The 25,320-nt window shown below is 35.1% G+C and overlaps 1 protein-coding gene across 8 annotated transcripts in view; it reads right to left on the minus strand.

Annotated features, from left to right (window-relative positions):
- ROCK2 (Rho associated coiled-coil containing protein kinase 2) overlaps nt 1-25,320 on the minus strand; it is a 149,791-nt gene that overhangs the window by 75,693 nt on the left and 48,778 nt on the right. For all 8 annotated transcript variants that reach the window (XR_003524518.1, XM_027620937.2, XM_027620938.2 and 5 more), the window contains exons 2-3: nt 12,344-12,425; nt 11,275-11,375 (exon numbers count right to left, since the gene is read on the minus strand). Coding sequence is in view for 7 of the 8 variants with exons in the window: in XM_027620937.2 (XP_027476738.1) it covers nt 11,275-11,375; nt 12,344-12,425 (183 nt within the window). In the remaining variant the exon portion in view is untranslated. The remainder of the gene's footprint in view (nt 1-11,274; nt 11,376-12,343; nt 12,426-25,320) is intronic.

Below are 25,320 nucleotides of genomic sequence, written 5' to 3' on the forward strand. Positions count from 1 at the left end.
TCACTGGAGTGGTTGGGGGTGGGAGGGATGGGGTGGCTGGGTGATAGACATTGGGGAGGGTATGTGCTACGGTGAGCGCTGTGAATTGTACAAGACTGTTGAATCACAGATCTGTACTTCTGAAACAAATAACGCAACATATTTTAAGAAAAAAGAAAAAGAAGAAGATAACAGGAGAGGAAGAAAAGGGGAGTATGTCGGAGGGGGAGACGAACCATGAGAGATGATGGACTCTGAAAAACAAACTGAGGGTTCTAGAGGGGAGGGGGGTAGGGGGATGGGTTAGCCTGGTGACGGGTATTGAGGAGGGCACGTTCTGCATGGAGCACTGGGTGTTATGAACAAACAATGAATCATGGAACACTGCACCAAAAACTAATGATGTAATATATGGTGATTAACATAACAATAAAAAAAAAAAAGAATAAGGAGAAAAACAAATAATGAAAATGAAACAGTGACCCCGGGGCCTGAAAAGCAATTAAACAGTATAAAATATGGGGAAATATAAATAGACTAAACACTCCAATTCATAAACAGAAATTATCAGAATTGATTAAAAAAGCAAAACCTAATCTCATATATTTTAAATATTAAGATCAAATAGATTAAAAATAAAAGGACAGAAAAAGATGTACCACACAAACAGCAAGGGTAAGAAAACTGACAGAGCAATATTAGTAACAGATAAAGTAGACTTCAAAGCAAAGAAAAAAGGGGGGGTAAATGCAGATAAAAGGAGTAAAATTCACCAGTAAGGCATAAAAATTCTAAATATGTATGCATCTAATAAATGAGCTTTAAAATTCATGAAACAAAAAATGACAGAACTAAAGATAGAAACAGACAAATCCATAGTTTTAGTTGGAAATTTTAACATCCCCTCTCAGTATTTGATATAATAACAAAATATCACTATGGACATAAAGAAAATACAGCCCAGAAGAAAAACTGCCTGATCAAGTAACAATTACAAAAGTTAATATATCAATAAGTTACATAACTTCTCATTTTAAAATATTTTAAATTTAAAATTTGAAGTGTTTTGATATGCTTTAATTTTACATAAAAAGATCTATATGCAAAGGGTCAAAGTTATGATAAGGGTCACAGATTATATCTATCTTTTATATTAAATTACAAAACTAGAATAACAATTCCTTTTATTTGTAGACATTTATAGAATGCTGAAAATAAACACATGTGAAAGCAATATGAAAACACTGGTGGTGGGCATGGAATTAGAAGATAAAAGATCCTCATCTGAAAACCAGAAATCCCTTCCACATCAGACAGACCAGATTTTTAACTGATTTGTATCGAATTAGCAAATTAGCTCAAAGCAAATGCTCATTCCAGCAATGCTGTTAAATGTTATAAAAAAATGTTTAAAACATTATTAGAAAGAGGTTGCTAAGGTACTATTTCTTCTATATTTTTGCCACTCTTCAAATCTACATTTATTCTAAGAACGAATCAGATTTTGAATGTTTCCTTATTTCATTACAAAAGCAATCCATAAAACATTAAGGGTCAATTACTTTATACTGTAATATTACTTATCCTTGACTCATGTCATGACAACAGTTTTAAAAATTGTGTAAATCACAGCTATGAACAAAAACTAAAAGATGTTTGCCAGCTGATAGAAAATAGTTAAATATTTATTTTTTTTAATTATTTTTTTGAGAGAGAGCGCAAGCGCGAGTGGGGGAGTAAGGGGGGTGAGAGGGAGAGAGAGAGAATCTTAAGTAGGCTCCACACCTAGCATGGAGCCTGACATGGGGCTCGATCTCACATCCCTGAGATCATGACCTGAGCTGAAATCAAGAGTTGGATACTTAATCAACGAGTTACCCAGGTGCCTCTATTTTTAATCTTTTATATCTGAATTATAACTAAACAAAAACAAACCTAGAACAAAAAGACCATTCAAATACACAAAAAGTCATATAGCATAAGTATAATTCTCTGAACATGAGAAACATGCTTATTCACTTTACTTTTGCTGATTCTTTATGCAACATTACTTCTCTCTCTGCACTTCCATAGCACTTACAACAATCTAATATTATAATTAGTTGTATACATTTCTGCTTCATAAGCTCCTTTAGGCAGAGTATAAATTTTCATTTGTGGGGCTGCCTTGTGGTTGGCAAAATGCTGAGTATCCAATTCAACAAATTCAACAAAATTATGGCTATGTCTATATGAGAACTATAAAATTTTTAATAAATAAAGACTATTTTGCCTAAATGCTCTATTTAATGAGGACTGAATTTCATTTAAATTATTGGGATAGGACATTTAACTGGCTCATAACACAAGAGTCAGGAACTCCCAGCTTGTAATCTTTGACTTGATCTATAGAACAAACATTAAGAGGCAACAGTTGTATTCATGCCAAACATCTACCTCATACTTTTAAAATTCATTAGCAGTAGTATTACAAAGTACTACAATAAAGCGCTGTTACTTTAGAAAAGCTGGTTTCCATTGAAGCTGGTTTCCATTGATCTTCGTTCTGAGGATGTATCTTTCTGAATGATTCTATTATAATCTCCCTCAGCATCTCTGTACACTCCCCTTTGTTCCTCCTCTATTCAATATGGATGGATAAACAGTCAGATATAGGAGCTATTCATTACCATACTGTACAGAGTACCGCTTAAAAGCATGGATTTAAATGTGAATAAACCTTTGCAAAAATTCTAGCCGTTTATGAACTATGGGGCCATCTTACTTAACCCTTCTAAGTTTCAGGACTTCATCTATGTAAGAATCTCACAGAACTGTTGCAAAGATAAAATGAGACTATGACTATAAATACTTTGCACATAGAATATACTCGATGAAAATGTTAGCTAACACCACCATAGACAAATGGAACTTAGTTCATTCTATCATGAACCTTTACATGTGTTTCCCTTATGCCACTAGACTGAGTATGTGACAGACAAAAAAAGTTGCTCCTAATCTCTAAATGATATTCTACCCCCAGCATATATATATATATAACACAAAAAAAGGGTCTAAGGGATAACAATGGCTTTATCCGAAATGACAGAATTCTGGGTGATTTCTATGTTCTTATATTTGCTTACTTGTATTTTCTATAGCAAATATGTACTTCTTAAAAAAATTTTTTAAGCAGATGAAACTTCCCTAAGTGTAGCTAGAGACAAGACATGCTTGGAAAATCCTAAAATGGACCTAGATCTCATTGAACATTTATGGACAAAAAATTTTCAAAAATTACTCTAACCAAAATGCCCCATTTGAGATTTTCAAATTGTCTTCTAGTATCAAAAATTACAATAGATTATTTTTATAAGATCCAGTTTGACAGACTGAAGCAGTTAGTGTGTGCTGCTAAGGTTTTCACTAAAAATGTCTGGTTGTGGCAGCCAAGACTGAATGAGGAAATACAGGAATTACAAAAGCATGGAGGGAAGGAGATAATTCTTGCAACTCAGAAATAACTCTGTAACCAGTGAAGAGCCTGTTTTACTCCAAAAAAGGAATTAAAAATTTGAGTTGACATGACAAGTGTTAGAAAATCATTTCCCCTATACTCTTTCCTTCTGGTTGATTCTACTTTAAAAGCTTGGTTTAAACCAATTAAATTAAAAGCAAGCCAGTGGGAAAGGAGAAAAACAAACAAGATCCTCATCTCATATCTGACTTGAGTCTGTCACAGAGCCTGTATCTTTTTTGCACATTCGATCCCAGGAAGCATCTTAGCCCAGGGATTACGAGGAATCACAATCAATTCACTTCAATAAAAGCTTTCTATGTTTCAGGTTCTGTGTTGTACAGGATATAAAAAGACAAGAAAAATCCAATCACGGATATGATCTGGCTGCACACACATCACTTACCAATGTCTACAGTTGGCACTGACAAATGTCTACATAGTGAGGGCTTGCAGCTCTACAGATATTCCTCCTAAACTGTGTACTTAACTAAAGATAATCTCCCCAGATTTGGCAAACTATTTTCAGATAAGCAGCTATGACCCCTGATGGGAATGCCAAAAGTATTCTAAAGACATGGTTCCTACTCTCAAAAAATTTACAATATAAAAGGATTCAAAGAAATATACATATAAACTACAGTACAAGAAATAATACTGGAAGTTACATAAAATTATTAAATTAAAACATGCAGAGGAAAGATCACTCTCAGATAAAGGGTAGAAAGGAGAGTAATAGGAAAAAGTTTTCCTTTAAAATGAACACAGAGAGAAAGTGAAACATGACTGAAGAAACAGTCAAGAAAACAAAGAGCAGTCTCAGAATGAGTAGCCTGCCCAGAATGAATAGCATAAAGGAAAATAAGGGGTAAAAGATAAAATTGGTGACATCTTTTAAAAAGGTCCTAGAAGGCCAGGATGAAGACTTTGTGCTTCATTTAGTAGTTAAGAGAGCCATGAATTGCAAACGAGATACAATGAATGTATTTTAAAAAGTTCAAATCGGCAGCAGTTTATATTAGGCAGATAGATCTGTACTTCCCATCCTTTATATATTGAGATATAGACAGATGGGGAAATAAGGAAAACAGAAAACATGTTAGAAAAGTCCCTAATTGGTTCTATTATATACCCACACCCAAAATGGGACAGGATTGATACATGAAAATACAAGAATATGAAGTATGCGGAAAACAGTAATGTGGGTCCACCTGAGCCTGGATAGCATAAATTACAGATTTAATAAGCACAGTCTTGATAATTTCTCCATCAGCACCTGCCAAACCAAAATCAATAGTCCAATGGTGAAACATTGTTAGCAGAAGTGGAAAGCAAAGTAAAATATAAAGGAGATGCTCAATACCTGACCGGGAAGAAAAGGGTATCTTGGATGACAGTGGTGACAGTGAAAACACACACACACAAAAAGAGACTAGAGAACTGTTATGAGCAGGATTTACTGAAAAATTAAATTTAAGAAATGAACAAAAGAGAAATCAATAATGATTTCTAATTTTTTGGCTTGAGCAACAGGGTTGATAGAGGAGCCATTTATTAAGATGTGTTACAAATTTGTGGATAAGTTAGAGAGGGAATCAAGCATTCTAATTTCACATGTTTTAGATGTGACACATCTTAATGGAGATGTCAAATAAGCCATCATGGATATGAGTTTAGAGAGCAAACGAGAAAATTTTGAGCAGCACCTGAGCCTTGACATCATATAGATTATATTTAAAGTCACAGGAATAGTAGAGTGCACCTTAGGAGAGAATGCAGATCAAAGAGCTGAGCCTTTGGAACTATGATATTTAGTAGAAGTCAGGTGGAGAATGAACCACTAAGGAAACGAAAAAAGAAGAGCCAGTAAACAGGAAAGAGTGGTGTTTCAAGAAAGGAGAACAACTGAATACTAGTAAAAGGATGAGTAAGAGGAGAGTGAAATACCATGAAGCCAATAAGGTAACATATAAAGTCTGTATTTATTGGCACAGAAAAATGATCATGACCATACAACAAAGAAAATCGACTATGGAGTCCTCTACCTACGTTCAAGTCTCCATTCAACTACTTGGTAGTTATGTGAACTTTGGCAGGTTGTTCATCCTATCTACCTGAACTTCCCCATCTGTCAAATGGGCATGATAGTAATAACATCTAAAGGAGTGCTATGAAGACTAGTTACTATATAGAAGTTGCTTAAAAGCCTGCCTATAATGTTGTAACTGCTATAAAAGTGTGTGTTATTATTTAATGTTACATAAAAAACCCATAAATTACAAAACCACATATATATAATATGATCCCTTAATACAAAGAAGACAACCCATACGTTTTGCATATCTTTAGAAGAAATGGAAGTCAGAAAGCTATACATCAAAGTAATAAAAGTAGTGGGACAATCAGGGATTTTAAAAAAGTATAATGATGGCTTACTTTCTTATTCTACTATGAACCTATCTGTTGTATAAATAAAAGAATTTTTATGTTTAAGGGAGAATAATTGGCATTGATGCAATTTTTATAACTCAATAGAGAAAGATTTTAACTTTCCTAAAAAGAAAATAATTACAATAAAATATAAATATCCACTGAAAATAATTTGGCCTTAGTTTTGTTAACAGTTCCCAAATATTTCCAATTATCAAATCACTAAAAGGATATCAAAAGGCTAATAACCTTTATGTTTGAAAATGAAATAAAGAGAAGACATGATAAAAGGAGATTTTCACATTTTATTCTACCCAATTCTAAGCAACTTAGACCTTTGAGAGTGAGAATGCATTCATATATTAATTTGTGTAGTTTTACATAAAACAACCACCAGGAAAAATGTAATGAGCACTTTTCTTTTCTTTCTTTCTTTTTCTTTAAGTAGGCTCCACGCCCAGCATGAAACTCAATGCAGGGCTTGAACTCCTGACCCTGACATCAAGACCTGAGCTGAGATTAAGAGTCAGACAACTAACTGACTGAGCCACCGAGGTGCCCCTAATGAACACTCTTCTTAAGAAAAATGAGTAGGCAACATCACGAAACCAACGAAAGATAATGTCCCCAAACTCTAAAATAAGAAGACAATACTTCAAAAACAAAAATGCTAAAAATATTTCCACTATTAACCATGAAGTCTTGTTTTTATACATCTCCTCCAAATAAAGAATCATAATTAGGTAATTTCCAACAAATATGCACTACGTTTAAGTTAACTTAGAACTCTATTTTTAGAACCTAGACCACAATTTCTTTTTGAAACTTTAATAGCAGCTAGCTCAAAATAAAACCTCCATGAATGCAGGTACCTTGTCTGAGTAGTTTACCTATACAATGTATTGTCAATGCTTATAATGGTACCAGACATTACATAAACATTTGCTAATCAATTAACCAAGGGAATATTGAAGAACAATGTATAATTCTATTAATAGAGATCAAGACTAAATATCTTAAGAACACATTTGCAAGGCTAGAATTTTTAAGTTTCTTTTTCAAAGAAAAGAAGATTATGTGCAAGGTATGTGAATAACCATAAACGAAGTAAGCATGCATATCTGTTCAAAAAAGTAATCTCACTGAAAAGTTCATCCCAACATACATACACACTATTACAGGATGAACTGTGTGCTGCATGCTGCCCCCACCCCTGTTATATTTTAAAACCCTGACCTTTAGTACCTCAGAATGTGACTATTTGGAGACAGGGACATCAAAGAGGTGATTAAGTTAACATGAGGCTATTAGGTGACTGGTGTCCTTCTAAGAACAGGCAATTAGGACATACAGAGTGACACACCAGCCACATGCAAGCACAGACGAAAGACCATGTCAGGACACAACAGAAGGTGGCCATCCACAAGCCAAGGAGAGAGGCCTCAGGAGAAACCAAATCTGCCAACACCTTGATGTTGAACTTGTAGCCTCCAGAACTATGAGAAAATAAATTTCTGTTGGTTAAGCCACAGTTAGTGGTATTTTGTTATGGTGGCTCTAGGGAACCAACACATATAAATACATATAAAAGTTAGAGCAAGACTTCTGATTATTTAAAATTAAAACATTTAAATTCATAAATGCATAGAAACTGACGAAAGTGACAACAGATAATATTTACTTAATACCTACAATGTGCCAGATCCCGGTAAGTACCACACATGCATAGCCTAATTTAATCCTCACAAAAAATCTTGTTAGGTTCTATTATTAGTGCTATTCCAAGATCAGGAAATTAAACCTTTGATGACAGGAAATCTATATACTGTAGAATGGAAACAAAAGTAGTTGACTATTCTGCCAAACTACTGCTCTTAATCAATATACTATACTGAATAATATTATTGTCCATAAAAATGAGATGAGAAAAACAATCCAAAAAGAGTAGAATCCAAAGACAATAGTGATAACAGATAAAAATCATCCATGTCCCAGACTTTTCATGATATAAAAACATAAATGTACATCACCTCTATAGGTAGGAAAAAAAAGACAATAAACTAAACCAATTTTGCCCTCCTCGAATTATGAAACTTTTCAATCTATCAGAAAATGCCTTCTTTAGGTGAGGAAACCTATGCCCAAATAAACTAAATGACTTGGCACTTTCCTGACTCATGACATTTTCACATGCTATTCCCTCTGTTTTTTGACTCCCGCCCCACTCCCTCTTTTTCATGTGACTACCTCCTTTACATCATATCTCCATTGTCATTTTCTCATAGTGAGGCCTTTCCTAACACCCACACCTGAATTAAGCACAACCCTCCATTTTTCTCTCTCATAACATCAGATCTTTTCCTTCAAGTATTTATCATAATTTGAAAATACTTTACTTGTTTAAAGTAAAATTCTTTTCTCCTCCACAAAACTACCACTTCCAGAAAGATTGAAGCTATTCTATTGTATCTTTAAAAGGCTAGCACAGCTCCTGAAATGTAACAGATACTGATTATTCATTGATGGATGGATAAATGAACCATTTTCTGTGTGACAATGAACTGCTAACATTTACTAAGCACTTACTATATATATTCCAAGAACTGTTCCAAATTTAATTACATTTAATTCTCCCAGTAACCCTATGGGGTAAAAGTGTCATTGTTATCTTCATTTAACAGATAAGAAACTGAGGTGCAAAGTGATTAAGTAACTTGTCTGCACTGACAGCTAGTCAGAGTTAGAATTCAACTTTAAGTAGTCTGATTCTAGCTCTTAAATACTATGGTATGGCTGCTGTGACACAACAAAGTTACTTTTACAACAAGAATTTTCTTTTAGAAACTGACTGGTTGGGCCCTTTGTGGTATTTTTAACTTGGCTAAAAAAGTATTTCACAAGGAAAGAAATTTGCACCTACTATTGTAAAACTTTCTTCAGATGACTAGAAAAACATAATCATAAAGATGTGCCAAATGTGGAACACTGCCTACAGATCTGTCAAACCAATTTATCTACAACATACAAAGCAACTTTAAAAGACTATGAAAGAAGCACTTGGACTTTTCCTTTTCAATCTCATCCTTCTTTTAAAAAAGTCCACGCCAAAGGTAACAGAACCAAGAGCTAAAGCCAAAACAAACATGCTCCAAGTTCTTGGGTCAGGTCATCAGATTAATGGAATGTTAAAATATTTTTCATTTTTAAAAACATGTGACTTTGTTTCTGCACGTTTTGTGGACAAAATAAAATTTGGAATGCAAAATTAACAAAAGTAAAAGCCTTTTCTTTTCCTTTCTTGAATGTACTGAAATTGAATGATCAAATTCCCCTAACGCAGAACAATGACTACATTGCCATAAAAACATGACAAGTCAGGATCTGTCATATTTCCTTCAAAAAACAGAACTCCAAATTCTAGTCTCTCCTCTTTATCTACACTAAATCCTGAGTATGAAGAAACATGTATTTATTTTACATACTTGTAGTATTAATCTATGTATCAAATAGGCAATAGTAACAGTGGCTAACACTTAAGGAACACTATAGCTAGGCTTACTTATTTTTAATTCACATAATCCCCTACAAGAACCCCATTACATAGGTATTATCATCTGTATTCTATAGTTTGGAACTCCAGGAGATTGCAAAGCTTGTCTATACTCACCATGATCTTTGAGTTAGACCATGGCAGAAGAAGGATTCAACTACTTTATATTTTCCCTATCTTACAGAACCTTCCATAACTCAACTGTCACAAAATCTAATCTCTGACCCTCGTCCCATGGGCATTCTACTAGCCAAAGCTTCACCACTTTCACTGACTCAAAACAAAACAAAAATCACATTAGTTTCAAAGGCAGCCCACTCCTCAAATCTACTCCATGTTAACTTCTCAATTCCTTCCACCACACCTCAGAGGGCATTGTTTCAAGTCCCTGAGCATTTCATCCCTCGAGTACTCTCTATTAATGTGCCCTTTAAAACAGGGCAAGAGAGCATCTAGAAGGAATAAATGATGCAGTATGGCCCAGTCATCTCAAAATAGAGAAAGACTATATCAAAGCAATCCAAACTTTCTTTACTGTTTTGGGCAGCCACATCACCAACGATTCTTGCTTTGGTTTACATTCAAGGAAATTTGTTCTTTAATTCATAATTACTGTTAAGGAATCAACTTCTTGAGTTCTTCACATGTAAGTACAGGTCTTTACTCTGGTTAAATTTCACTTCTTCTGTCTGGCCAATGACCTTCCCAACTGATTATTTCTGGATTTTGGCTTATCATTTGAAAACATCCTCATACTTCAGTTTTAACTCATTTGTAAAATTATTCAACATGTTACCACTGCCTCCATACAATAAATGCCTCATTAATAAAACCATGAATAGGAGGAGAACAAACCTGTCCCTGGGGATCTCTGTCCCAGGTACCACTTATGCCTTCATCAGCCTCCTTAGAATACATCTATTAGTTACAATTAGCAATAATCACGCCTCAGATAAACTTCATTGGCTATGCAAAGCTGCAGACTGATATCCTTATTCACTGACATTTTTCCATATCCTCTTCAAGTATATCAGACTTTCTGAAATATCTAATAGATGTGTATGACACCTATTACACCACCCTGATCTACAAGTTCAATAGACCTTCAAAGAAAGAAGAAATGAAAGAGATGACAGACAAAAGTTAGTCTGTCATGACTTGTTCCCAAAGAAGCCATGCTGATACACAGTGAGCAGTGCTTTTCTCAAGCTCCATCAAAAAAAGTAGAACACTGTTAAGTGAAAAACACTGTTGAGTGACCCCATAATTTGACCAAAGACAATAATCTGTAAGCACAAAACAGTGGAGTTTCATACTCAAGTGATGAAAACAGGAATATTATTACAGTTCCTAATTAATATAGAAATGAAATATTTATTACAAACATTTATAATATTTCCAGTTGGTACCACTTTTGTCTGCAAAAATAAATTTCATATTAAAATGTCTTTGTTGGGTATATATCTAAATAAATCTCAGTTAATTAAACAAAATATTAATCTTAACACATTAAATAAAAACAATAGTTCTTGGAATATTAGCTGCTAGACAGGTCATGTGTGAAATAAAGTTGGCCTAATATATTCTAAATCTCAGTGTTTCAGAGCTGGAAGAGATCTGGTGTTTATCGTTTACAAGTACCTCCTTTTATAGATGAAGACACTCAGGTTCTCTGAGATGGAATGACTTGACCAAGCTCACAAAACTAACTCTGACATGGCTGGGCATAAAAATAAGATCTACTCAGAGGCTACTGATAATATTTCATAAAACCCTGTCTTCAAAAATAAAATAACAGAATAAAACAACACTTTCTTACCAGCTGCACTTCACCAAAAGCACCTCTTCCAATAACTTTAACAACATCATAGTCTTCTGCCTTCATCTGTAGACCTCTGATTTTTTTCACAATTTTCTCATCTGCAATAAAAAGGTCATACTTATAAGCAATACTTTTAAATAATCACTATATTTGTAAACAGATTTTTATTTCAAGAAACTGGGTTTAGTTTTTAGCTAAATCTGTCAGTTTTCAAAGGTTACTATTTAAAAATCCAAGACACATACTAACTTTACATCAAAGAACCAAAACTCTATGGTTTATTAACACATAAGACAAACAATACTGACTACCAAAAAGGAGCAGTTAAGCTATTCCATTTCTGACTCTGTTGCTTGACAAGATGACAGCTAAAACAGTGATGACCCACGCAGTCCTAGAGTATATTCTGAATCATGACAGAGAGCTGCTATGACATTACTTGCAAGGCTAATCTTAGTAATAAATTTTAGTAGCCTACTTTGAAAAGTAGTAATCACATATTATAGGTATGATAACTATAGACAAGATTGTTTAATTATGAAAATAGCCCAGTCTCTGACAATTCCAACTTAAAAAGCTTACTGTGTTGATATAAACTATATATTGAATTATTTTGAGAATTTATCCTTAGACTTCAACCTCATTTACACCTTCACTGCAACATCAATACTGGCAAACATTAAGTTACTGCATATATGACAATAGTTGTTATCACATTATCTTTCATTAGCTAGATTGAAATGTCTATGTTTATATAAACATAAAGCTCATTAAGTCTCCTGGGTAATGTAAACCTAACTCTTAATATTGTTAATATGAATTTAAAAGTACTCTTTGAGCTGCCATAAATAACCTATCCTGAAATCATTAGTCTTAATAATTTATACAAAATCTTGAACTCTACCTACTTTACAAACTGCAACTAGTTCTGCGGTTTTGCTTTGAAAATAAAGAATGCTAGTATTCAAATAGCAAGCTAAAAAATACTTAAGGTTAATAATGTATAGACTGTCATATAAACCTCATCAAAAGTATAGTGATAGGATCAAATATAAAGTTTACTCACATCTATTTAAAAAATTATCTATATTCTTGTTTTTTCTCAAAGCAGGAAAATCCAAATCAAGGACCAAGGAATTTAAGCCATCCTGTTTAACAAAAAATAAAAAAGGAAGAAGAAAGTTGTTACAATTTCCAAGTATTCAAAAAGTCTTTAAATTTTATTATATGTTGTTCTTGCTAAATATCAATCCACTTTGATATGATATTGTCCAGTGGCTCCATATCTAACAGCCCTAACTTGTTTGCTAACTTCTGACAGAAAATATTATGAAGGATCCTATCATGTTTTCCTTTGTTATTTTAGCCATTAGAAAAATGTCATTTATGTATGTAGGTCTTTATTTATTTATTTGGAGAGGTGGGGAGGGGCAGAGGAAGAGCAACAGAGAATCTTAAGCTGGCTTCACACCCAACACAGAGCCCTAGGATGGGCTCAATCTCACAACCTGAGATCATGACCTGAGCCAAAATCAAGAGCTGAATGCTTAACCAACCGAGCCACTGACATGCCCCTAGAAAAATGTCATTTTAAAATATGCATCCCCTGGGGTGCCTGGCTGGCTCAGCCGGTAGAATACGTGACTCAATCTCAGGATTATGGGTTTGAGCCCCACATTGGGTGTAGAAATTACTTAAAAAGAAAATCTTAAAAAGAAAATATGCACCCACTATTATTTTTGCTAGTCAGATGTCTTCCTTTCTCTCTTCAAATGTCCAGTAAAATTTCACCAAGCTTTTGACTTTAACAAACACAGACTATAAAGAAATTAAGAAAATAATCCCATTTACAATTGCATCAAAAAGAATGAAATACCTAGGAATAAATTTAACCAAGGTGAAAAACCTGCACACTGGAAACTATAAGACACTCCTGAAAGAAACTGAAGAAGAAACAAATAAATGGAAAGATATTCACTACTTATGGATTAGAAGAGTTAATATTATTAAAATGTCCATACCACCCAAGCAATCTGCAGATTCAAAGCAATACCCATCAAAATTCCAATGACATACTTCATAATACTGTAACAAATAACTGTAAAATTCATACGGAACCACAAAAGTTACCAAAGAGCCAAAGCAATCTTGAGAAAGAAGAACAAAGCTGGAGACATCATGCTCCCAGATTTCAAACTATACTACAAAGCTACAGTAATCAAAACAGTATGGTATTGCTACAAAAACAGACACACAGAGCAACAGAACAGATTGAAAGCCCAGAAATAAACTAACACATATATGGACAATTAATCTCTGACAAAGGAGGAAGAACATATAATGGAGAAAGGACAGTCTCTTCAATAAGTGGTGTTGGGAAAACTAGGTAGCTACCTGCAAAGTAACGAAACTAGACCACTACCTTACACCATACACAAAAATTACCTCAAAATAGATTAAAGACTTGAATATAAGACCTGAAACCATAAAATTCCTAGAAGAAAACACAGGTGGTAAGCTTCTACACACAGGTCTTAGTGACATCTTCATGTATCTGACTCCAAAGGCAAGGAATGAAAAACAAAAATAAACAAATGGGATTATTTCAAACCAAAAAGCTTCTACACAGCAAAGAAAACCTACTGAATGGGGGATCAGCAAACCACATATCTAATAAGGGGTTGTTATCCAAAATATATAAAGAAATCATACATCTCAACAACAAAAAAACCAAAAACTTGATTTAAAAAATGGGCAGAGGATCTGAAGAAACATTTCTCCAAAGAAGACATACACACGGCCAACAGGTACGATGAAAAGATGCTGAATGTCACTAATAACTAGGGAAATGCAAATCAAAGCCATAATGAGACATCACCTAAAACTTATTAGAATAGCTATTATCAAAGACAAGAGATAACATGTCAGAGAGGATGTGGAGAAAAAGGAACCCTCTCACACACTATTGATGGAATTGTAAATTGGTGCAGCCACAACAGAAAACAATATGGAGATTCCTCAAAAAATAAAGAATAGAAGTACAATGTGAGACAGATATTCCACTTCTGGGTATTGATCTGAAGAATATGAAAACACCTATTTGAAAAGATATATGCACCCCTAAACTAACTGCATCATTATTTGCAACAGCCAAGATATGGAAACAACCTAAGTGTCCATCAATAGATGCATGGATAAAGAAGATAGTGTATACAAAATGGAATACTACTCAGTCATAAAAATGAATGAAATTTTGCCATTTGCAATGACATGGATGGACTTTGAGGATATTATGATAAGTGAAATAAGTCAAAGACAAATAACCTATGATTCCACTTATGTATGGAATCTAAAAACAAATCAAAAACTAACTCACAGATACAGACAGCAGACTAGTGGTTACCAGAAGAGAAGGGGTTCAGGAGGTGAGCACAATTGGTAAAGGGGTCAACTCTATGGTGATGGATGGTAACTACACTTGTGGTGGTAATCACTTTGGAGTGTATTCAGATGTCAAATTATAAAGCTGTACATCTAAAATTTACATCATTTAAAAAAAAAAAAAAGAAATACACCCAGACTAAGAAAGTTCCCATTCCCTGAAAAAGCATTATTTTTTTTGCCTAATGCATACAAAGAACAGAAAAATCCAACAATAAATATGACACCAACTATCCTTCCCCTCAGGGAACTCAGCCTCAAAACTAAATTTCCCCTAAAAACATAAAAATAAGATGAGGCATTGTTCAGATTTCTATTTTTTTAAGTTTTCTATATTTTTCATACTTTCTACAACAAGCACACATTAAATTTATAATCAAAATAAGAAAAAGTACCTACATATAACTTGTTGGGGGTGAAAAAAATAGTAAGAAACAAAGTCTACTCAATGGATATGCTTGTGAAGGTAACAGTATTTCTAAAAGACTACGGCATATATGGTTTCATCTCCAAGTAACTCTAAAGAGGGCCTGAAAAAATATTCTTCATTTTAAAAATAAACTAAGGCTTAGAGAGATTAAGTGACTTTGACTTGTCCAAGGTCATGCTACTAGGAAATGACATAGTAAATACTACCTAAAACTTAAAGGTCCAATATACTTAACTCACCACCCTAGTCTCAACGACCAGACTAACACTGACCAGAGCCTAGAAGAGTAAATAAGAAGCTGAAAGAGCTGAAGGATTGCAAAAAATAAAACAGCAATAAAGACGCCTTTTAGGGATCTGAGTAAGGGGAAAATCAAAGCAATGTGAGTTTTTTAATTTACGAATTACAGAGGAATTATACATACTATGTTTACCAGTTATACTTCATATTTTTATTTTTCATTCTTTAAAAATTTTGTCCACATTTTCTGAAAATATTCTTTATTCATAGAAAGGGCAGGGGCGCCTGGGTGGCTCATTGGTTAAGCATTTGCCTTCAGTTTGGGTCATGATCGCAGGGTCCTGGGATGGAGCCCCACATGGAATTCTCTGCTCAGCAGGGAACCTGCTTCTCCCTCTTCCTCTGCTGCTCCCCCTGCTTGTGCTCTCTCTCTCATTCTCTCGCTCAAATAAAATCTTTTTAAAAAAACCAGAAAGGGCAGAGGTGTTAAGAGTAAACTACATATATGTTTTATCACAATTAAAATTCTTTATAGCCCACTATATATAAAACAGACATATAAAGCAGTCTTTTTTAAAAAAAAAAGATTTTATTTATTTGACAGAGAGACACAGCGAGAGAGGGAACACAAGCAGGGGAGTGGGAGAGAGAGAAGCAGGCTTCCCACCGAGCGGAGAACCCGATGTGGGGCTCGATCCCAGGACCCTGGGACCATGACCTGAGCCAAAGGTAGAAGCTTAAAGACTAAGGTACCCAGGCGGCCCCCCATATAAAACAATCTTAATTCTCTCAAACTGAAAGAAAAAAAAAAACAACACTAAAAAAATAATAAATATCCAACTTCCAGTGAAGTTGAGATTGTTAAATTCACACTTTGAGATCCCACACATACCCACAATTCCCCTCTCCAGGACAGTTGAACTGCTTTTTAAAGATTCCAGCATTTTAGCATAGTAGGCTATTTTTAAGTACCAAATTATTGCTATATCTTTTTGGTATAATTTTGCTACTTGGTAAGTTTAAATTGTAAAATCTGAATCACTTATATTTTTAGATATATCCATAATCATTGACTTTAAATCAAAGAAAGGTACATTTATTTGGAAAGCCTTCTTCTGTACCTCCATTAACCTCCACAAGAAGAAAAAATTTTAATTGACAAGGCAAAAGCTTCTATTACAAGAATAAATATCTTCCTCTAGTTCAGAGACTTTTCAACCAAACGGCATATGAACACTTCATACAGATATGATAAAAGTAATTACATTAAAATTTCCATCTACATATTATGAAGAAAAAATCCTTTGGAAAAAAAGAACTACAGCTTCACATTAGTAAAATGACTGAATCCTTGCTTACCCCCACATCCTCCCCACAAGCTATCACAACAAGACGGGATTATGTAAAGATTACATAGTCAAGAAGAAAATCTCAAAATAGTTTATAAATTTTTCCCATAACATCCCCCACCAGTGTAGAGTCAGAGAGCTTTTTCAGCAGTTCTAGAGCAAATATTCAACTCATCAATACCATTTTGTTTTTTTAAGCCATTTTTTTAAAGATCAAATACTACCTCATTTGTGCATTTAGTTTTATTTTTATACAGTATTTTTGAACACTTTGATCTGCTAATAATTTATATTTGAAGAAAATGTAGGGGGTAATATATACTTACAAATTTACATATATACGTGAGGTTTTATATTTATAAATTTTCACATATGAAATGTATTCTACTTAGCATCATTTATTAAGAAACAAATTATGAATTTTTTTAAGATACCAGTATTTTCAGTACATGAAATTAATACTGAGATCCAGTGGCTGCGTTAGCTCAGGACTTAACTGAAAGCCTATGTCTATGACCTTCTTTGTTATGTAGTTTTATATAAACCTTAGGTAGTGAGATTTTTTTTTTTCAGTGTCTGTGATTTCAACTCTGATTCTCTTCTTAGAAAGTGATACTAAGCTAAGATAAAGAAATTTTAAAAAGAATTCCAAACTACCAAAACTACAAAAACTTTAAAGCAATGAAGAAAATTAACACTATTTGTCCCTTTCATCACCTCCAAATGCATAGAAATGATAGGATAACATTTAAAGTTTTGCTTTGGTTTGGCTTTTTAAAGGGGGGGGGGGCATGAGCTACGAGGAGGGACAGAAGGCAAGGGAGAGAGAGAATCCTAAGCAGGTCCATGCCCAGCATGGAGCCCAACACAGGGCTCAATTGCACAACCCTAAGATCATGACCTAAGCTGAAATCAAGAGTCGGATGCTTAACCGACTACGCCACCAGGTGCCCCTAAAAGTTCTTTTAAAAGAACATTTAAAAATGCTAAAACAGGGGCGCCTGGGTGGCTCAGTCGTTAAGCGTCTGCCTTCGGCTCAGGTCATGATCCCGGGGTCCTGGGATCGAGCCCCGCATCGGGCTCCCTGCTCCGCGGGAAGCCTGCTTCTCCCTCTCCCACTCCCCCTGTTTGTGTTCCCTCTCTCGCTGTGTCTCTCTCTGTCAAATTAATAAATAAAATCTTAAAAAAAATAAAAATAAAAAATAAAAATGCTAAAACAAAACAAAACACCACCACCACAAAATACTCAAAGACCAGAGAGAAAAATGCCAAATAATGAATAGGAACCAAAGGCACAAAGATCTAGAGGATTTGAGGGCAGGGAACAGTAAAACCAATGACTGAGAATTTCAAAGGGCCTAAATGTGGTAAAGGGCCAAAACCAGACTGATTACTGGGAGAAGAGTAGCTGGAATGAAAATCCCAGCCCCTAAAAGAGACACTGAAAAAGTCTTACTGCCCAAGTTTTATACAAAACTGCATAACTAGGTAGGTCAGATATAGCTTTCAATCAAGTCTTAAGCTAAGCTCCCAAAGCTTACCCAGTTACTAAATCAGCCACATTGCTAATGTTACTGGCTGAGAAACGTGAATCAGCTCCAATACTGGACTGTGGTCGTCTATATGTGAAAAGTTAGCATCAGAGGAAGGTAAACAGTGCATTATAGTACTGTCTTCTGGAATAAAGAGGTACAAGCCAACACCCAACTTCTCCCATTATAATTATCATGGTGGAAAATACATACGTAATTTCCTATTTTCCTAACTTTTCCTGAATGAAGCGCCTTTTAAATTTTAATTGTCAAGAATGAAGTACGAGACTTGTTTTCACTTTCAGTATAAACCACTTCTAAATATCTGTTTTTAAAATATCTAAATAAAATGCATTCCTCGCGGCGCCTGGGTGGCTCAGTTGGTTAAGCGACTGCCTTCAGCTCAGGTCATGATCCCAGGGTCCTGGGATTGGGCCCCGCATCGGGCTCCCTGCTCGGTGGGAAGCCTACTTCTCCCTCTCCCACTCCCCCTGCTTGTGTTACCTCTCTCGCTGTCTCTCTCTCTGTGTCAATTAAATAAATAAATAAAATCTTTAAAAAAAAAAGCATTCCTCTCCTTCACCTCCCAAAAAAGGAAAAAGTTTGGAAAGACTTCACCAACCTGGAACGTCTGAAGTGATAAGCAGAATGATGGAGACACTATTCTAGGAATTTCAATTGTTAAATGCAGCACAAGTTACCCCATAGCTGAAAATTGTATAAAATTAATGAGTTGTCAGCAAATGGGTAATATTTGAAGCTATAAAACTGGGTAAAATTACTAAAGGAGTATAGACAAGTAAAAAAGGACCAAGGGACTGAGTCCTGGGATACACCAATATTAAGAGATTGAGAATAAGAGGGGACTAAAAAGGAATCAGTAAAGAAAGAAGAAAATCAAGACTTGTGTTATCCTGGAAGCCAGGCAGAGTATAGCAAGAGCGAGAGAGTGATCCATAGTCAATGTGACTGGTAAGTACAGTTACTCAAGGCTGAGAATTTAGCAATGTGGAGGTCATCAGTGACTTTCATCAGAGCTACTTAAATTATAAATTATAAATTTTTTATTTTACGGGGGCGCCTGGGTGGCTCAGATGGTTAAGCGTCTGCCTTCGGCTCAGGTCATGATCCCAGGGTCCTGGGTTCGAGTCCCGCATCGGGCTCCCTGCTCCTTGGGAGCCTGCTTCTCCCTCTGCCTCTCTCTCTCTCTGTCTCTCATGAATAAATAAAATCTTTAAAAAAAAAATTTTTTTTATTTTACACCTTCTTAGAACTTCTGTTTTGCTAAATTGCTGTACTTACTTGTATTTAAAAAACAAAACAAAAACCTTCTTAAAGATGTTATTTTGGGTTCACACTCACAGACCTTAAATAATACCTAGCACTCAACTTGGCCATAAATTATGTAATAGGTCAATACAGTATTTGTTGTTAATAATAGGAACTTTTTTTGGCTTCTTTGTGCCATCTACTGTGCAAAACATTTTACATGCAGTCAACATTTTAATCCTCACAACAATATATGAACTAGGTACTATAGTTATACCCACACCAGTAGGCATAGAAACGGTACTTATAAGGTAGGTTACAAAACTTGCCCAAATCAACAGTTTATAAGTGACAGGATTACAATTTTATGATACATTTATACTTTAAACGTTACTGAACTTAAAGTTAATAAAGTTATTCCTCTAACAGAACACAACAACATCCAGGTTTTAAAGTTAAGACAACAAAAGAATAGGAAACATATTTCTGTGTATCTGCCATATAGATAAGTAACCAGGAAATGTTATTTAAATGAATTTTTAATACATTTCCTCCTTGTGTTACCACAGCTCCAAATACAGATACAAAACTAAAAATAGTGGGACCAGAGGCGTCTGGGTGGCTCAGTCGGTTAGGTGTCCGACTGGACTCAGCTCACTTCTCAGTCTCAGGATCGTGAGTTTGGGCCCCACACTGGGCTCCGCATGGGGTGTGGAGCCTACTTAAATTAAAAAAAAAAAAAAAAGTGGGACCAAACAAATCCAACTTAGCAAATAAAATATAAACTTTTAAGCCACCCTATATGCACACAGAGAAACTTCTGAATCTTAAATATACCCCATATTATTTTTATAGTACACTGTCAATTTCACCTAGCACAATCTAAGTCATATTAACTTATTTATCATTTATCAATATCAGATGACTAAAATCCTTAATGCTTATTTTACAATACAGCTTCAAAAGTACATTAGTCTAAGATCTGTAGGCCAAATTAAACAAACTAAATGTATCCTGTCACCTAACAAAAAATATTTTTTATTTGAAGAAAAAAAAGTTACTGAGGAAAATAAGAAAACAAAAGAGCATTGGGTGGGGCACCTGGGTGGCTCAGTTGTTAAGCATCTGCCTTTGGCTCAGGTCATGGTCCCAGGGTCCTGGGATCGAGCCCCACATCGGGCTCCCTGCTCAGCGGGAAGCCTGCTTCTCCCTCTCCCACTCCCCCTGCTTGTGTTCCCTCTCTTGCTGTGTCTCTCTCTGTCAAATAAATAAAATCTTTGAAAAAAAAAAAAGTATTGGGTGAAAGTGTCTCACACATATTTTGCATCATATAAATCAACTTCACTATATAAACTTGAGTAGCTAACTTAATGAAGCATAAGAGCAGTTTTCCCGTTTGCTTATATAAATCTTCAGCTACCTATAGTTACAGTAAAATGAGTTCTTAAAGCTCCCTACTGCCTTAAAACAATATAGATGGTACATTAATGAAGTACTATGTTTCTAACAGAGTCCCATTCATATTTCGAACACTTAAAACGGGGTAATTATATCAAAAACTTGCTTAGAACCTGAATTCTGAATTGTAGTGGAAGGAGAACCTCCTTGAACAAAGAATACAGTTTCCACTGATCTTAAGCCTTTCTGAAGTGTCTGTATTTGAACAGGCTCCTGATTTCTAGCGCCCTTTTTGCCTTACACACCAGTGTGGTTTAGCACAGCATTCTCCCAGTTCCTGCCTTTAGTATTTTGATTTTTATATTTTGTTCCTCATGGTTTTTTTGCATTTCACTAAGTATTATGATAAAATATTATTTATCTTGATTATGGTGGGGTTTTGGCACCCCCCTAAATTTTGTGCCCATGGTAACTGCCTCACAGGCCTTAGACTGGCCCCAGTCACAGTGCTAAAAGACTGAAATCTCTGAGAGACACTCATGAACCATGGCGTATTTTAATTTTAAAAGAATGTGCAAAGAATCACAAAATTGATTTGTTTTAAAAAAAGAATTACTCAAAATTTAAGTGTAGAGTTAATAATAATACCAGTGGTGAGAGTGCCTATATGTTGATAATAAAGCAGCTGCTATATACAGACAGCGTGCACAACAGACGCTGTGTCAAACACTTTCTGTGATATCACCTCATGTAATTCACTGAATTTTCCAAGTTGTAGAAGTAGGTGTATTAACATCATTTTTTTAATTGAAGAATTTAACCTTGGAGAACTTAATTTCTCAGAATTTCAGTTAGAAAATAGCAGGGTTGGGATTGGGCTTAATGCAGCTTCAAGTAATTATTAGTATTTTTAATATTTTACCTAGGTTCTAAATTTTTTCTTCTAAAAATATTGTCAATGGGAAGATATGAATCAAAGTACTATTTATAATGTAGTACGTTGTTCAGAAACACATGAATAAAATTAACATCAAATTGTATTTGTATAACTATACTTTGGTTTATAAAACAACAATTGTATCTTTTCTTCTAAAAACCAGGTTCTCCTCCTCAAGGCATATACAATATTTTACTGCTCCCTGTAGAATAAAACAGAAAATCAGTTAACTTACCTCCCCATCATAAAATTATCAGAACAGTTAATATGTCATCTGGCTGAATCCTATTCCTAACCTAACACTGGTATGCAGTTGAAAAACTACTAGCAGATAAAATCAGAGTTGCTAGCAGCAATGTCCACAACAGCCAAACTATGGAAAAAGCCAAGATGTCCATCAACAGATGAATGGATAAAGAAGATGTGGTGTATATATATATACATACACACACACACACACACACACACACACACACACACACACAGGAATATTACGCAGCCATCAAAAAACCCCACGAAATCTTGCCATTTGCAATGGATGTGGATGGAACTAGAGGGTATTAATGCCAAGCAAAATAAGTCGATCAGAGAAAGACATGTATCATATGATCTCAGGAAACAAACTGAGGGTTGCTGGAGTAGTGGGGAGTGGGAGGGATAGGGTGGCTGGGTGATAGCCATTGGGGAGGGTAAGTGCTATGGTGAGCGCTGTGAATTGTATAAGACTGATCAATCACAGATCTCTACCTCTGAAACAAATAATACCTTATATGTTTAAAAAAAAAAGAAGAAGAAGATAGTAGGAAGGGAAAAATGAAGACGGGGGAATCGGAGGGGGAGACGAACCATGAGAGACTATGGACTCTGAGAAACAAACTGAGGGTTCTAGAGGGGAGGGGGGTGGAGGATGGGTTAGCCTGGTGATGGGTATTAAAGAGGGCACGTTCTGCGTGGAGCACTGGGTGTTATGCACAAACAATCATGGAACACTACATCAAAAACTAATGATGTAATGTATGGTGATTAACATAATAAAATTTTTAAAAAATCAGAGTTGCTATTCTAATACTGACTGTAAACAAATCAGACTTAAAAAATATTTTACATATCTGTAACTCACAAAATTAAGTATCATATATAGACTTTGGGACTCTCCTCCCCCACCCCTGCTCATTCAAGGTAACAATTATACAAAGAAAATACTGACATTACTACCAACAGTAGCAATAATAGTAACAGTAAATAGGGATGTTGGATATGATAGTGGCCAACAACACAAAGCAACATTTATTATATCTGTGGATTTATGTCGAGAGAGAGACAAGTCACTCTAACAACAGAGCTAGTCCAGCATTTTTCAAATTTTGAAAGTAAAATATAAAGTTTTGTTAACTAATACTTTAGTAGAAGGTAAAACAACTTGGTCACATTTCACTCAGAAACAAAGAACGGTCCTCCAAACCTCTGTTTCCAGTCAATTGTTTAGTTAATTAAACCAACAGAACCATCTCTTTCATTTTATAACTAGAAGTTTGCCCATATGATTTCCACCCACCAAGCACCTAAATATAGAAGATCATTCCCACAAGTTCTGAAGTTAAAACTTCATCTCCAAACAGATCCTATCCATAAGATCGAGCAATCACTCAATGAATGTTAGTTATTATTATTTCCATCATTTTCAATACCACATAAATATATACTTTGCATTTAGAGATTACATAATTCAAAAGATGTAGACTTAGAAGTGTTTTGTATTTGACTTTAATATCTAAACCTATCAGCACATCTTTGATTCCAACAGAACCAAAAACAGTTCCATTACTAATTTAATGCATAACTCTTTTATTTCTTTAAATTTCATTTTCACCATCTGTATAATACAGTATCTAATTCACAGGGCTAGTCGGACAACTAATCAAGTATAGTTTATGAAGCCAAATGAAACAAAGGTTAAGTCTGAAAAGTACTAGTCACTATACCTATTTTTGTTATGAATGCACTTATATGGTAATCAATTTAACAAACTCTTTTTATCCCCAAGTAGTTTTCAATCTTATTTCAACTTTACACAGCTTGAATTTTTATTTCAGCCAATTAAAATCTGGGAAAGATTACTACAACACATAAGTGTTAGCAGCAACATTATTTATAATAGCGAGAAATTCAAAGCAACCTAAAATCTGGAAAAGAAAAACTAAGATTTAATAAGGCTTGTTACAGCTATATTAAGCAATCATTAAAAATGATGGTTATACAAAGAATAATCCAATCAAGAAATGGGCAGAAGACATGAACAGACATTTTTCCAAAGAAGACATCCAAATGGCCAACAGACACATGAAAAAGTGCTCCACATCGCTCGGCATCAGGAAATCCAAATCAAAATCTCAATGAGATACCACCTCACACCCGTCAGAATGGCTAAAATTAACAAGTCAGGAAACGACAGATGTTGGCGGGGATGTGGAGAAAGGGGAACCCTCCTACACTGTTGGTGGGAATGCAAGCTAGTGCAACCACTCTGGAAAACAGTATGGAGGTTCCTCAAACAGTTGAAAATAGAGATACCCTACGATCCAGCAATTGCACTACTGGGTATTTACCACAAAGATACAAATGTAGGGATCCGAAGGGGTACGTGCACCCCAATGTTTATAGCAGCAATGTCCACAATAGCCAAACTGTGGAAAGAGCCAAGATGTCCATCGACAGATGAATGGATAAAGAAGATGTGGTATATATACACAATGGAATATTATGCAGCCATCAAAAGGAATGAGATCTTGCCATCTGCAACGACATGGATGGAACTGGAGGGTGTTATGCTGAGTGAAATAAGTCAATCAGAGAAAGACATGTATCATATGACCTCACTGATATGAGGAATTCTTAATCTCAGGAAACAAACTGAGTGTTGCTGGAGTGGTGGGGGGTGGCTGGGTGATAGACATTGGGGAGGGTATGTGCTGTGGTGAGCGCTGTGAATTGTGCAAGACTGTTGAATCACAGATCTGTACTTCTGAAACAAATAATGCAACATATGTTAAGAAAAAAGAAAAAGAAAAAGATAGCAGGAGGGGAGGAATGAAGGGGAGTAAATCGGAGGGGGAGATGAACCATGAGAGACGATGGACTCTGAAAAACAAACTGAGGGTTCTAGAGGGGAGGAGGGTAGAGGGATGGGTTAGCCTGTTGATGGGTATTAAAGAGGGCACATTCTGCGTGGAGCACTGGGTGTTATGCACAAACAATGAATCATGGAACACTACATCAAAAACTAATGATGTAATATATGATGATTAATATAACAATAAAAAATTTTTAAAAACATGATGGTTATAAAGACTACATAGAAAGTAATACAAAATATTAATGTTAAGGGGCGCCTGGGTGGCTCAGCTGGTTAAGTGTCTGCCTTTGGCTCAGGTCAGGATCCCAGGATGC

Source organism: Zalophus californianus, chromosome 8 (genome assembly GCF_009762305.2).
Source record: "Zalophus californianus isolate mZalCal1 chromosome 8, mZalCal1.pri.v2, whole genome shotgun sequence".
In the NCBI taxonomy this organism is placed as follows: domain Eukaryota; kingdom Metazoa; phylum Chordata; class Mammalia; order Carnivora; family Otariidae; genus Zalophus; species Zalophus californianus.